Genomic DNA, 16,169 nt, shown 5'->3' with positions numbered 1-16,169 from the left:
TGTGTTGTTCAGTGCAAATGATGATCTCAAAGGTACATTGCAAAAAGGGTTATTGACTTAATTTACATTTCATAAAACTTTAGATTTTTCCTATTATCAGGATAATATGTTAAATGTTGCCTCTGAATTTCCTACATCTCAAAATGTTCAATTCAGGGAATTTTAAACTTAGATCTGCTCAAGGAGATGCCACAGATAGCGGGCAATTGTGTGTGATGTGGAGAGGGTTGAGATTAGGAATTTTAAACAGAGACACAATTCATATGTGGGGCTGTGTTTTAGAAGCCTTTTGCTTTCAGGTGTCTGTTAGAGACTTGTGTTTCCCACGACCTGGCAGCTGTCCCGCCCAGTAATGGAGGTTGAAAATGGTGTGCCCTTCCTTGTTGGGAACCTGTGGGCTCCCTTTGAACCTCCTTTGGGGAGGGATGAACAGGTGTTCACAAAGCACTCAGAACTTTGAGTTCTTTGTTAAGAACCAAGTATGAGACCAATATTTGAACATTGACCCCAAAATAGCTGGTTGCATCTCATCAACGTGGTCTCTTTCCCTCTCTCTCTCTCTCTCTCTCTTCTCTCTCTGTCTCTCCCCTTCAACTCAGGAATCGTGACAGTACCAAACGCCGCCTTTAACTGGAACACCTTCCTTCACTGTTCAGGTGAGAGATGAACCTTCTTACAATATTTTTTTAATTAATTATTTATTTATTCATGAGAGACACAGAGAGAGGCAGAGACATAGGCAGAGGGAGAAGTAGGCTCCCTGCAGGGGGCCTGATGTGGACCTCCATCCCAGGATGCTGGGATCACGCCCTGAGCTGAAGGCAGATGCTCAACCACTGAGCCACCCAGGCATCCCTTCTTACAAGATTTTGACCAGAGTGCATCTTGTCCAGTAGTGTCAGGTACATGGTGTGCTCACGTGGTTTTGGAAAAGAGGTTCTTCAGGTCAAAGATGTCTACTGTTTTAGGTGAACAGGGAAGAGTGTAATAAGAATTGGGTTCAGGACACACCTGGCTTCTCTCTTTTCTCTTTCTTGAGAGAATGGGAGGAAGAGTGAGTTTGAAGGAGGATTTTTAATCCATTCTGGATTAATGTCTTTTGTTGGATACATGCATATATGTGAATATTTCTTCTGTTTCCTCTGGTTTATCGTTCCATTTTCTTCTAATTGATCCACTTTTCATTAATGCTTAGCACTGCCTGAGCCCTGATCAAGAAACTTTGCCTCCTCCAAGTTCACAGAAATATTTTCCCTATTTCTTTCCCTCCAGAAGTTTCAGTGTTTCAGTTCTATCATTAGGATTCTAACCCATCTGAAATTAATTTTTGCCTGTAGTATGAGGTAGGGATCAAAATCCCTTTCTTTGTGAAAGTTGTTCTAGTATTGTTCATTGAAAATGTTTTTCCTTCGTTGAATTGCTTTGCTCAAAATCAGTTTACTGTATATGAGGGTCCATTGATCTGCATCCATATGCCAACATTGTGTTGTCTTCCTGCTGCAGCTTTATAGTTGAGAAAAGGGGTAGTGTGTGAGTTGACATCTCTGTTTCAGAATTGTTTCAGCTGATCTAGGTCTTTTTCGTATCCATATACATTTCCGCTCATCTTGTTAATCTCTAATAAAATCCTATTGTATTGATCTGTAGATTGATTTAAGGAGAATTGATACCTTAAAAATAATTTGTCTTAAAATCCATAACATGATCTGTCTACTTCTTAAAGTCTTTTTTATCTTCATAATGATTTGTGTATACAGGTCTTATGTCTTTTTTTCACGGATTTTATTGTTTTTGATGCTACTCTAAAGGTTTTTTAAGTTTTATTCTTGAATTATTTGTTGCTAGTATACAAAAATATAATTTATTTTTTACATTATATCCTGAAATCTTTTAAATGTATTTATTAATTCTGATTACAGCATAGTTCCAATTCCTTTGTAGTATTATTTTGAATTCTATAAACTTAAACATTTTGATATGTAGTGGTGGAGGTGCTAGGATTTCAATCTTCATACATTTGCCCAATTGTTTTCTTTGGAACACCTAAAAACAGTCTCTGGGTTAGATTACGCACTCAATCAGAGCCTTTGTACATCATGCGTCATGTCTCCTGGAAAGGTAGCAGCAGTGAGTATGTCCATCAGCAATGCTATGAGATGAGGGTGCCATTTTTCCTACACACAGTGGAGCTAATGGAGTCTAGCCTTCATATTTTCCATATGTGGTATGATCTAAGTGCAGTCACGAAGTTCAAACAAAATTTTGTTGCAAAATATCTTTAAATAAAGAAAGGTTTTTGTCCACAAATGAGGCCTGTAAGTGTATACTCTTGGCAGCTATCATTGCCTTACAGGCTACCCAGCCCAGTAGTTCTGTGAAGGTGTGAGAACAGCTAACACTGACTCACCAAATGCAGTGGAAAGTTTAAGAATTCATCTGTTTTAACCTGAACTGCTTCTCACAAGAGTCAACAGTGCAAGGGTACTGGTGGGGGGAAGGGGCTTGATGTTATAAGCCTGATATAAACTTCAGAGAAGAGCTGAAAATGCAAACTGTGGGCCACATCTGCAACACATGTAGACACCCCGAGCCTGTTTTCACTCCAGAAACATCAGACAAAAACTCCCATCCCCTACAGCATGCCAGTGTTAGGTTCCCTTGGAAAAAAGATTTCCAAGCATTTTATTAGAAACAATTTTCCAAGTGCATCCATCAACCTCGGGACCAGCAGCAGGGCCATTCTCTGCATCACAGATGAACCCCTGCTGTCCGACTGCTCTGTCACACTGGGGAGTACGGGCCATTATTCAGAACCAGTGGGCCCATTGTAAATTGCCTGTTGGGAGGTTATTTCATCTTCTATATATCATGGGATGCCGTTGCTGTGTGACTATGTCATAATTTCCAAAAGGAGAGTGATTTTTCATCAAGCCTGTAGCCTCATGGTTGTTTGTATCATTGGTCTTACTACTGAGTGATTAACGGAACAGCCAGCCAAGGGATGTTCAAGACTCCTCAGGCGGCACTTCCCCCGGAGACCTGCTGGGCAGCAGTTCCAACTTAATGTGTGCAATTAGGAGCTGTGAACGTGCTCGGGACACATGGCAGAGGGAAGCGTGGTGGTGTCATAGTCGCCGGCTCTGCTGGATCATGGCATAAGGTGGAGGCAGAATCAATCGGTGTCTCTGGGTTTTATAACCAGGCGTCTGTTCTCATTTACGGGGTCATTCATCTTTGTCATCTTTCAGATTTTAGAGATGGACTGTCTTCCCCACCCATCCTTGATCTTACCCTGGCGTTCAGAGCCTGTGATTGTGATTTGTCACTTCCACTTTGAGCCTCAGACAGTGAAAACAGAAGATACAGTGAATTTGATATAGACTATTATGATCAGATACTCACCCTCTGAATTCTTATAAACTGCTAACCTTGCAATCAAGAGGAATGGGTGGGAAAGGGTCTCATTTAACAGTGCCTACCAGCAGACGAGTGCTTCGTTAGCCATCAAGGGGTACCATCTGCTTCTGGGGTCTCCGGTGCCGAGTTTATGATGCATTCTCCTTTACAGCGTGCCAGAGGTCCTTCTGAGAATATTCAGTGTCTCTAAGCCCCAACTAACAAACTACTAAATCCTTTAATTTAAAACATTGAACGATGTTTATGCTAACCAGATTTCACAGTCCAATAAATCAGCTAGGGAAAAATAAAGTTGGTTAAATGCACTAAGTAGCATCGTTATAATTTTTCACATGATATTTACAATAGTTATTCTGATCAGAAGATACATGTACAGGTATCAAGTCAGTCACCTTAGTGTTTCTATGCATTTCCATGTCCAACTTGAATGTTGCTATGGTTCAAGGATGTGTGATTTTTGCTTTTAAATCCAATGACTATTGCACCTTATACAGCAATTCTTTGTGGGCCACCAAACCTAAAACTATGAAAACTTCAATTTGACCATACCTTCCTGATTTTGTTCTATTTATATATTTATTGTTAACATATTTATTTAATTTTCTTCCCCTCTCCTTTTGTAAACTGTATTTATATTTCTATGTGGAGATTTGAATCTGCCAAGCTCAGATGGTGGTATCTTTCCTCCTTCGCTGTGCCTAGGAAAACACATTTTTTCAAAAAGATTTTATTTATTTATTCATGAGAGACACAGAGAGGCAGAGACATAGGCAGAGAGAGAACCAGGCACCCCACAAGGAACCCGATATGGGACCTGATCCCAGTCTCTGGGATCACGCCCTGAGCTGAAGGCAGATGCTCAACCACTGAGCCACCCAGGCATCCCTAGAAAACCCATTGTTTTTCATGTGGAAAATTCATGTTACCAGATCCCTTGATATTTTCACAGCCCCAAAATCAGATTTTCTAGCTACAATTCACTATGTCTAATGTGCTCAACCAAAGTCCTTGTATTCTTTTCTCCTTATAATGACCCATGGAAAAACTAAAATAAACAGTGGCTAGAACAGAAGATGGGAGAAAAAATGGCTTAGCATAGATCGAGTTTGCGCTGCAGAGCCAGCTGATGCATCATGCAGAGGGTTGGGGAGTATGGCGGACGCTCAGCCTTCAGGGATACGGTGCCAGCTCTCGAAAGCAACTCACTGTTTTGAAGATAAAAATACCATTCTCCAGGAAATGGTAACATCGGAAGGACAGACATGAAAATCCGAGCATTTGTGAGGGATGAGTTCAGTCCTTGACTTCTGTTCAACCTGGATGCTCACAGAGAAACAACAGAAAGAAACATAAGTTTGGAGTTAAAAGGAAGAAATGAAATGCACTAAAATGTTAGGTAGGCTCCTGCCTCACCTCCAGACGTCTGTAGGCCACTTTCTTTTCATTCTGCTATGAAATCTAAGAACGGCCACCATACATGTCCACAGCCCTGGCCCAGGACACAGGCTGAGTTGGGTACTTCCAGGTTGGGGCCTCAGCATGTGCTTGCTTGATCATGACTTTCCAACTCTCATCTCCATATCCTTGAAAACGATACTGTTGTGCTCGGGAAGTGCACAAATGCTACTCAAACCAAATGCTGCCTCTGTATTTTATATTTAAAATCTTGTAAATCCTACAATAAGGCAAAGCATGTAGTCCTGTGTCCTGCCATGGCCTAATTTAGTTTCCTAAATTCTCATGACATTTAATCTCCCAGGAAGAAGATGAGGAGAAAGACAAGAGAATATATAGGGCTGGCTCTGTCTCCCTCTAGGGTCTGGTAAGTAGGGTTCTCAAAATCAGTGAGTAAGTTGAGAAACAGCACTTTTGTTTTTTTTTTATTTTCATTTTTTTTTTAAGCTGGCACCACACTCAGTGTGGAGTCCAACATGGGGCTTGAACTCACAACCCTGAGATCAAGACCTGAGGTGAGATCAAGACTTGGACACTCCAGTGATTGAGCCAACCAGGCAGTCCCAGGGGCCAGCACTTTAAAAAATTGAAATGAGTTAGAAAACATCAGAGTTCCTCATATGTAATTAGACTAGTTTGGGGGGTTGGGGAATGTGTGTGTATATAAACATATATATATATATATATATATATATATCTTGTGTACAAAGTTGTGTACAAAGTTTCTTTTTTTAAGATTTTATTTATTTATTTGAGAGAGAGAGAGAGAATGAGAGAGCATGAACAGGGGGAGAGTGGGGAGCAGAGGGAGAAGCAGGCTCCACTCAGCAGGGAGCCTAACACGGGGCTCGATCCTAGGACCCTGAGATCATGACCTGAGCTGAAGGCAGGCGCTCAATCAACTGAGCCACCCCGGCGCCTGGTGTACAAGGTTTCAATGTGATATATGTATACTTCCCTAAGTCATAGAGCGTTTTGAAGGTCAGTTTTGTCCATTGTGGGCTACTCTCTCTCAAGGTTAGCTTTCTAGGGCTCCTGGGGTAGGGGTAGGTAGAGGGACACTTTTTCCAGCTTCACCTGAGCAGAAGGCCCCAGATCTCCCAAACCTGCTGTTCTGAGTAGCTAATGCATGTCTCATCAAAATAAAGGGACAAAATAGATTTCCAACATCTGTGCTTTGTCACACAGCAAAAATACAGAAGTAAATGAAGTCTTTTTACTAGGACATCACATTGGTTCTTAGAATCGTGCTTTCTTTGGCTACTATCTCTGGATGGTCTTTGTGTGTTTATTTTGCTATTGTACTTTGTTTCAATTCATTAATACAGGTTTTCTGATTTCCCCCTTCTGGGTGCATCATGCATCTCCTTCTACTTTCCTTCTTACTTTCTTCTTGCCTGTTTGAGGAGATACTCCATAGACATGATGATGATATCTGTGATGTTGTGTCCTGCCCAGTGGGTTACACAGCACATCAGCTTCCCCTGTACTGGTGCTTAAAAAAACAAACAAACAAACAAACAAAAAATATATATAATATATATATATATATATAATATATAAAGTGTGTATGCATGCATGTGTGGACTTCTGTGTGTGTGTGTGCACCTGTGCACATGTGTTCATGTGCCTGTGTGTGCGTGCACACACCACATGCCCTGGGCTAAGGCTTCCTCCCATAATTAAGTGGGCATCCCCTGAGTTTCTCCTTGTACCTCTGTTATCTTTCCATTGTCACTACTAACTAATTTTCATGAAGGCACTTTTAATTTTTGTCATCAGATGTTCACTCACTGGCTTCAGTGTCACTGATAGGTCTTGCCTGGTAATGTGAGATTTTTCTGTTTCTCACACCTCATCTTCCTGTCCCTTAAAGGTTTTCTTCAACTTTATCATTTATTAAAGGGAATAGCGTGTCTTCTGGCCTCTAATGCCTCTGATCTTGGATTTGAATTCTGCACACAGCTTCTAGCTTAGGCTTTTGGTCAAACAAATAGTAAGTAGTAAGTTTTATATTCCTAAGATTAGTTTCGAGGTGCTCCAAATATTGGGGAAATATTTTACAAATGTACCATGCCTGAATGAAATTAACAGTACTTTGGAGCCTGTGGTGCATTTTTAGGGTCTTTCCCAGGGGGACCCCCCAGCCATAACACTTCAGCACATATCCTCAGATGTGGTCACACGTGGTTATTGTGCAGCATGTGTGACCGTGTGAGGCAGTGTCACTGTGCCTCATCATGCTCACTCTGATGATACTACTATTCAAGGCTTACAAAAGCACAGAGAAACTGACAGTGTTTGCATAAAATAATGGGTGAAATAAAATGCATGAATGAAAACCTCTCACCTGCATGATTTTATGCCCAATTATATGCATTTGGAAATGATGAAGTCTTAGGTTAGCTTGTGTTAATTACACGAATAATTTCTATCGAATCACTTGCCTGTTGCTGCCCATCAAACCACTTCAGCATAAATGGGCTTGAAAGCCCCTGGTTTCTCATGACTGCGTGGGGTTGGCAGCTTGGCCCAGGCTCAGGGGGCAGCTCCTGCCGGCCTCCCCGCTCTGCTGCTGGGTCCCCGTTCCCTTTGCGCTGGGGTGAGGCCTGCCGGTCCTGCGTGGCCTCCTCAGGAGGGCAGCCGGGCATCTCCCCGCAGAGCCTCACCCTCAAGGAGGCAGTCGGCCCAGCTGCGAGCTGCGAGTCGGTGGTGCTCCAGGGAGTGAGACACCGCGACATAGGGTTCCCGAGACGGAGACTCAGAAGTCACTGGCTGCCCTTCCACTGGGCTGTCAGTCGATGCTAATCACCAGGCCTGCCCAGAGCCAAAGGGCGAAGAAGGCGGTTCCAGCGCTCCGTGAGAGGAGCCACTCACCCCTTTATCTTATGGACCTGTGAGCTCATCCTCATCCAATGTGTGCACCTCTATATACACACACGGGCTCAGGAATACATGACTATGTACAACACCTTTCTACTTTCATGAAGAAAATGCTCTTCCTGACCACAATTGTATCCAAATATCTTCCAGGGTCCGCAGTTCACATTGTCCCCTTCCTCATTGCACAGAGCTGGGTTCACATTTACTGGGCTGAGCTCAGCTCAAGTTTACCCGCCAGGAGAAGCAGTCCGTGCAGTGAATCGTGTGCAGACTGGGGGTGGGAGCAGGTGCAGAGAGGTCAGAGCCCTGCAGCGTTGGAGCTGTGTCTCGGGATCTTTGCTCCCATGGCATCAAGCTGCCTTCTCTCTGCTGAAAATATCTGACCTCTTCTGTTGCAGGAATTAACCAAAGTGCTGATAATTTACACATCTTTCTCCTGGTGTGTGGACTTAGACAAGTTAAGGACCCTCTTTATTTGGTGGATGCATTCTCAGGTACGTTTTGTTTATGGAATTCTGTATGGGGACTGGTCTTAGCACCTCTCCCATTGGGATTTTGAGTGTTGCTGTCTCCATCTTTCCACATGAGCAGAACTACTTCTAGTTTGTTATTCTGGAAGAAAAACAGAAAAATAATAGTGCTGGGTAGCGATCTCACGCATTTCTACTTTCATGTGCCCTCGGCTTCTCAGGAAATCACAAAAATAGTGAAGAATTATAAATCTAATATAATCTCATCCAGAAATATTTTACACATGTCAATTTGTGTGACGCGTTTGGAGATTTGCTGCATTGCTTGAATATCCTAAAGTCCATATTGGCTTGTGGACTGATTACTCCTGATTGTCCAGTAGGTGAGAGATCTGGATAATGCATAACATTCTAGAAAAAGCATTTTACTTAAAACTATATGATGTTCAATATTTACATTTTAAATACATATAACTTGACTGTTATGAATGAGAGCAAAACGATATGAATGATTTATCACATAATTATTATTAATTATGTTTCCATCTATGACATGAAACCACTAAAAATTTTTTTTCTTTTTCTTCCCAAGAATGGCATCAAGAAGAGCCTAACGTTTACATGGTGATTGTAGGTCCTGAAGTAAGTGGATACGTCTTAAACATTGCTCTCATGTCTGTCTTCCTCTTTATACTTTTTACATATTTCCTAAAATTAGTTGACATTCCTCTTCTAACCAAATTATTTTTTTTCCTTTTTAAGTAACTGAACTCTGCTTTTTAAAAATGAAAACCAAGGTTAAAGATGATGAGGCTTCGTAAATCTTTATAGCTAATTTCTTGCTACAAAGGATAGGTTTTTAGGAAATGCGGAGGAGTCACATCAGGATAAAGTCCCATGAAGTGAAAGTCTAAATTGGTGTTGTAAGGCACACATTGTGTGTACATGGTCCACATTTTCTCTGAAACTCCTTTAAGCTGCACAGCAAAACAACACAGAGCTATTCCTTCAGCCGATCACCAGGTTAAGTAGTTGACTTGCATTTAGGAGCCAAGGGGTATGGGAAATAACTCTCTATAAGCATGGGGAAAGGAGATGCTCAGACCTGACCTCAGCTGCTGTCCAGGGAGCAGAGGCCTATGGGAAGCCTGCGAGACCCTGTGACTTGTTCACAAGCCTCTGGGACATTCCCATGTCCCCTTAACAACGCAGGTCGAGAGCGTGCTGCTCTGTCCGCCATGCAGGGCTGAGCACTCAGGATTCAGGGAACTGAGGTAGAGACATGTATTGAGAATGAACTTTGGTTTACTTCAAGCAGTTTGGAAAATGAAGTAAGCTCTGTGTTTCCAGCAAGATAGGATATGACATCACAGAAGCAACCCCCGTGCTCCATGGAATGTCTGTGCCGGGCTAGGAGATGGCACCCTCTGGGAAAAGCATCACTCATTTCCTTTGTCCTGCTTGCCAAACTGGGATAGTTGAGCTTGCGACCTTGCTATGTCACCTACTTTAGACATCGAGGGCACCCCGGAGACCTTGAGTGAGTAGAGTCTTAGCTGTTGCGCAGGCTCTCCTCCTGGAGGTTTCCTAGCTCCCTGGGGACATACAGCATGCAGTGGGACACATGCACCTGTCTCTGTATTTGCAAAGACTTCTGGAGACAATACATTTACCTGGAAAAAGGCTTCCTAACCTAATAAAAATATCAAGGGCTCGAATCTACTATGTGAAAAATGAACCACCCCGTATTCCATCCATGTTTGGTGCAATGTGCACTCACACATTTATACACGCCTGCACACACATATCCACACGGCACACACATACACACATGCTCAGCACCAGCCTTTTGGTGGCAACGAGATAAATCCCAGGTGCCCTGGTTAGTGTGAAGTCCCGGCGCAGCAGAGTTGTTTATTATGATGATTATTTTAGTTCTCTTTCCATTCTTCTGTTTGAAGAGCATTACTGAAAGAAATAGTTTTAGTTTGATGCTAAAATCTTCTCTGAGAGAGAGGGCCTCAGGCTTAGAAAGAATTTAGTGATGTGGTTTCTCTCTTTCACTGTTTCTGTTTTCATGGTGACATTCTATTTAAGGCGCATGATACTGGCTTTCCAGCTACGAAAATTTTCCTTAAAAATAAATTGTATTGTCTTCAAAAATGTATTAAATAAGCAGCAGACAGATGGTATGCAGATATGACAAATTATAAAAATGCACACAAATGGCCAAAGTTTGGAAAACAGTTGTTATTAAGTGTGTTCAGGGTGCAAGCAACCCCAAAACGAAGACTTGGTGGACAGAAACGTTTGCCTGCACCAACTGAAGGTTGGTGACCTGCTTCCTCCATTGGACTCTCTATCGCGTTTCCTTGTAAGGAAAGCCTTTTGGCAGGTGGCCAGCTTGGGAACACACTGGGAACACAGAACTCGGACAGAAACCCCATCCCAGGAGTGATGACCCCCATGGTGCTGGAGCTGGTGCAGCGGCCAGAGGGAGGGGCGACTGGCACAGGTGGCGCTTCCCTGGGTCCACCTGGGACCCCCACCTCCAGCCCAGAGCCTGCAGGGACGGTCTGGCACTGCCTGCCTCCTGAGGGCTTCCTCAGCCATCATCTTTCAGGAGAGACACGACTATTATTTTGTAGTTTATATTGAACAATGAGGACTGTTACTCATGTCCCAGAGGAAAGGTGTCTTTTCTACCACTTGCTATTGGAACACATCACTTTCCTGTAACCTGTGCTTGCTTACTTTTGAAGGAGAAGTGAGGACACAGAATTTGTCTCTTTCCCCCAAATTTCAGGGCAGGGAACCTTGTGCCTTGGGTTTGTGCTGGGGGACAGGGAGCAGGGGAGGCCAGAGGCTGTGGCGAAGGGGGTGAGAGCTGAGGGGGGCGGCGGTGCAGCTGCGGCATATTCGTGTATCCAGACGTCCTGCTGCGGACTTCCCCAGAGGAGCCACGGGCCAGCACGGCTGCTTAGAAATGTGTGAAATGGGTGCTGGGAATAAGTAAACACACCCACGTATGCACACAGACAAACCTTACAACATACATCTCTGTAGTTTCTTTTTGAGTTTTTAACTTCTGGAAGGAAGGTAGTGCTAAGTGCTTTTGAGCAAAGGCTGTCTTGACTTCGTCTCATGATGAGCCAATCAGAACTGGACATTCCAGGATGAGGGAACTGATGGTGGTTTGGAGCTGGGTGAGGGAAAGCAGGTCCTCAGTGATGCTGGAGAGCACGTCACTGGGATGCTTCATGATTCCATAACTTTCAGGGGCCCCTCTTTGCTTTTCCCCGGATAGTCTAATAAACCTACAATGCCTAAGAACAGCTGCTTGCTTGGCAAATGCAGATCCCAGATGAGCCCTGGCTCACCTACGAGCTAGATGGCCAACTGGGGCCCCAGGGACATCGGAGCTGCATGGACAGTCCACATGTTGGTCTGCTTTTGTGGAGCAAAGGACCCAAAGTGGCAACAAGGGAGGGTAGCTAAGAAAGTGGATGCTTGAGTAGGGGGCCTGGGAACCTCCATGAAGCATTGTGACCTGAGATTCACTGGCCCTTTAGCTCACTGTCACAAATTCCTAATGATTTGAAAGCATTTCTTTCACAAAATACTTCATGATTTGAATTGAAACCCTGCAGGAAATGGGGAAATGCATCTGTTTGGTGCAAGTTTACTGTTCAACAAAAGAAAGGGTCAGTACCCAGACATGTGCGATGTTCACACTCAGCCTGGAGCTTTCCTTGGATTTGCCTGCTTCTCCTCCACCACTGAGGGAGTTAGCATCTAACACATCTGAGTCCACATTGGGTGATGCACATCAGCACCCTTCCATGGGCCTGAGGGCAGAAGCGAAGGCTTTGGGCCTGACAGTTGATATCTGCCCAGTCCCTTTGGGCAGCTGCAGTGTAATCCTTTGGATGGGGTGATGAACCAGCAACAAAATTTATTTCTCCTGCTCCTGAAGGCTGGAAGTTTGAGGTAAAGGTGTCAGCATGATCGGGTTCCAGTGAGGCCACTTCCTGGCTCATAACTGCCTCTTCCCTCTGTGTCCTCACATCAGGGAAGGGACAAGGATGTTCTCGGGGGTCATTTGTGAGACCTGATCCCATCGTATAAGACTGATCCTATTCCCAAGGACTCACTTCCCAAAGACCCCACCTCCTGACACCATCATCTTTGGGGGTTAAGATTTCAAGGTATGAATTTGGGGGGTGAGGGAAACAATATTGAGGCCATTGCAGTGCCCCCACCTCATAAAAGGTCTTTATCAAATCTATTTTTATCAAAAAAACCGCCACCAAAACCTTGATGTCATCTCAGCAGACAGAATAATTTGAGCTTCTAAATAAGACATCATTGCATCCAATGAGTCACCAGTTCCTTCAGACAAGTTGTTTTCTTCTTGATTCTGTGTGTCTCTTGAAAGATGTATAACTGACATATCTAGACACACATCTCAGAACCTCTGGTAACTCAGGCAGGCTAGTGTCAAAGTTTCGCTTGTTTGTTTGCTTCCTAACATAACCGGCAGTGTTCTGGTGAGGGTCCAACAGGCAGTGCCCATGGGGGGTGGGGCAGGAGAGCCCTATTTTCTGAAAGCCCGATTGGCCTATTTCCATGGTGTAGAATCTTCTACAACGGCCAGTTTCAAGCTATCGGGGGATGTCTCTGAAGAGAGTTGCATGTGTGCATATGTGGCCATTGTGGGTGGGCAAAACCAAACTAGCACACGGCACGTGGTGCCCTGCTACATGTGCACGTGAACTCAAGCTCCTGCGAATGCACCAGAAACAAGCTTTACTAGACAATGCTTCTATCACTTCATGCAGTTGTGCACTCTAGTCCTTTTTTTGAAGTAGGCTCCATGTGCAGCATGGAAGCCAATGTGGGGCTTGAACTCACAACCCTGAGATCAAGACCTGAGCTGAGATCAAGAATTGGCCACTTAACTCTAGTCCTTTGTAAAAGACTGTCCTGTGCCACCCCTTGCTATGTTAGGCTATTCTATTTCATGTCACTTTTAAAAAGTTTTTTTTTTTTTTTTTTTTTTTTTACCCAAAAATTGATTTCCTGATTTGCTTCCTAATCTGAAGTGTGAAAATAATTGACTTGGCCATGCTGGATGGTATGTGTGTAAGAAAGTCCCACTAGATGTATGTCCCCTCCAAGGCCAATGCACTAGTGGCTTCCGCAGCAAGAGCCCCTCCCCAGATGCTGGCCTTGCTCTGCTGGGATGCAGGCAGATATGCTTCCCCTGACCACCGCATTGAAACCAGCCCTCCCCTTCATCATTATAAGATTTCCAAACATCTGTCCATTTTCAGGGTCAAGGATTCAATCAAACATCGTGTCTGAATACCAAAGGAGGAGGGGATTCAAACAATTTTACACTTTGATTTGAAACCTTGCTACAACATTATCAGTTAATAATTTGGAAATGGATTTGAGAAGTGGGTCAGAGGTCAAGCCTTGGGACGCATTGAAACCCACACTTTAATGACCATGTCACGTAAGACATTGAACACCCCGAATATTCATTATCTTTGGCATCTGATAGGAGTCCAATCCTATCCTATCAGATCCTATCAGATGCAGAGTTCTGCATCTATCGCATCCTTTGTTAACTGTGAATCCGTGGCTGAATAAACTCTTTAGGTACGAATTACACACTTTCAGAGAGCTTGTAGCCTTTCCAGGTCACATGCTGGCTTCTCAGTACAAAACTGCATTGACTCGGTGAGCTAAAGCATCTGTTTCTTATTAGAGAATCACTGTGCTGCGCACAGAGTGGTCCCTTTGGTCCTTTCTCTGCAAGGAGCCCCATCACATGGGACATACCAGCAAAGAAGAAATGGCACCAGCTCAGCCAGTGCCCCTCGGCTACAAGTGTCACACCAACTCCAGCGAATGCAACTTATGAGAAGATAACAACAGCCACGAAGAGAATGGTTGGAAGGCTGGAGACCAGAAATTTCAGAGGCCAGGGAGTCTTAGCTGGGAATGTTCCATTCCAGGCATCCCGCTGGGGAAAAATGAACTCTACCCACTTCTTGGTCTCCAGATCCTTCTGTTCAAGGTCCAAGATGCAGCTTGGGTTGCATCCCACCCTTCTGTAAGGAGAGGATCAGGCTCGATTCCACTTTGACAAGCCGTGTCTAGGGGAGGAAGAGCCAAAGGAAGGAGGGCTCTGGCAAGAGACGTGGATGCTTAGTGTCAAAGGAGAAGTAGATGTTCAGAGCATGTGCAGATCCCCTGTTTGTTTTAACGCTCAAAGGAAGGGAAGACTCTTAAAGGTCAGGTGATGGGAGTGACACAGCCACGACATGGGGTCCCAGCACCTCGCTTCAGGGAAGTGGGAAGAATGCCCCTTAGCAAGGAAATCTGTGCTCATTGGTAGAACTGCTGCAAGACTGCTCTTGCCGTGTCCTCCTCTCTGAACGTGTGGGTGTGTGACAGTGACGGTGAGCCACGTCTCAGTAGGAGACCCAGCTATCTTTATTTATTTTATTGTATGTTCACAAAAACATGTATGTTGCAATAAATGTGTATATGTAAGTGTGTGCATGTATAATTATGTATGCAAAACTTGACTTCTTCATTCAGTCCTTCGAGAAATACTTACTGAGTGCCACTGTATTGTAAGCATGTGGACATATCCCAGTGGCTAGAACATATATGACCCCTGCCTTCATGGAGCACAGAGTCCAGGGCAGAAGGCAGACTGGAGCTGTGCCAGCAAAGGAGAGCCCAGGGGCTGCGGGGTGTTGACACCAGCTCCTGCCACTTCCCCTGCCCAGCCCAGAGGGCAGGGCCACACTGCTCTTGTGAATATCTTTGCTCCACTTGTCAAGCAGCATTTATTGATTCTAGTAACCACTTTTAATAAGTAGCGCAAATGTTCTTAGGTCACTTGAAAAATCACTGATGCTGTGTGTGTTTTATTTTTTAGATGCCATACATATGTTTATTTTCATGGTAATTCTTAGCAAGAACATTTTAAAAAGCTAGATCTCTGTCCCATACGGAATCTACATAATCATTCATTGCTGCTAACTGCTGGCAAGTGAGTGAATACCTTTAGACCAAGTGGTATCGTCCGTGTCATGCAAAGGGTCGTTCTGCATGGCCCTGTAGTACAGTGGTCGCATGCACGGACTCTGGAGTCAGCTGGCTACACCTTGCCTCTCTGTGCCTCAAGATCCCCATATGCAAAGTAGGCATGACCCAGACAATGCCACCTGCCTCATCGCTTCTTGTGGGGACTGAATGAGTATCAGCACAGTGCCTGGAACGGTGCCTCGCTCAGAGGCAGTGTCCTGTGATATTAAGGGAAAAAGACCTTTTCATGCAAATGTTTCCTTTGGGCACAGACATGCTGGGATTCTGCTTTAGCTGCAGGATGGTTTGAGTCTGGCTTTGGTTTTCTATTAAAGCTTCTTTGATCTCTCAGTTCAACCATTTTAGCAAAGCGTGTGGCTTCTGCTTGCAGGAGGGTCTTGAGTGGGTGCATTTTCTGGTGCTCTTTGATAAGGAGAGTGGTATGAGCATTCGGTTTGAGCATGACAGCTTAATGACTTCCCACGATAACTTCTTATATCAAAGATTATTTTCCTTAAGCCTGGGAGTTGAAACAATATCTTTTGCTCAGAAATAAATAAGCTTAGAAGGAGGAAATGAGAATTTTCTTTGCTGCTTGCAATGGTTTTGCTTTTTAAAATTTCATAACGTGTGCTTTCATTACATAAAAAAAAAAAAAATCTACCCTTCTTTTTTTCTTTATCTTGTATTTTGTTCCACTTGGCTTCACTGGGAGATTTGAAAATGAACTGATGTGGAAGGCAAATCCAGAAAAGTTTAATGCAGTTTGTAGTTCCAACTTGGAAGTTGTTATACCTTCAGCTGAATTTTAGTTAACGTGCGAGGTACTTCAGC

At 43.9% G+C, this 16,169-nt stretch overlaps 1 protein-coding gene across 8 annotated transcripts in view; it reads left to right on the top strand.

Annotated features, from left to right (window-relative positions):
- Positions 1-16,169, top strand: part of GLT1D1 (glycosyltransferase 1 domain containing 1) — an 89,554-nt gene that overhangs the window by 47,821 nt on the left and 25,564 nt on the right. For all 8 annotated transcript variants that reach the window (XR_013366369.1, XM_077875238.1, XM_077875239.1 and 5 more), the window contains 3 exons: positions 600-656; positions 8,154-8,249; positions 8,818-8,867. Coding sequence is in view for 7 of the 8 variants with exons in the window: in XM_077875238.1 (XP_077731364.1) it covers positions 600-656; positions 8,154-8,249; positions 8,818-8,867 (203 nt within the window). In the remaining variant the exon portion in view is untranslated. The remainder of the gene's footprint in view (positions 1-599; positions 657-8,153; positions 8,250-8,817; positions 8,868-16,169) is intronic.

This window comes from Canis aureus, chromosome 27 (genome assembly GCF_053574225.1).
Source record: "Canis aureus isolate CA01 chromosome 27, VMU_Caureus_v.1.0, whole genome shotgun sequence".
Lineage (NCBI taxonomy): Eukaryota > Metazoa > Chordata > Mammalia > Carnivora > Canidae > Canis > Canis aureus.
This window is presented reverse-complemented; position numbering and strand designations above follow the sequence as displayed.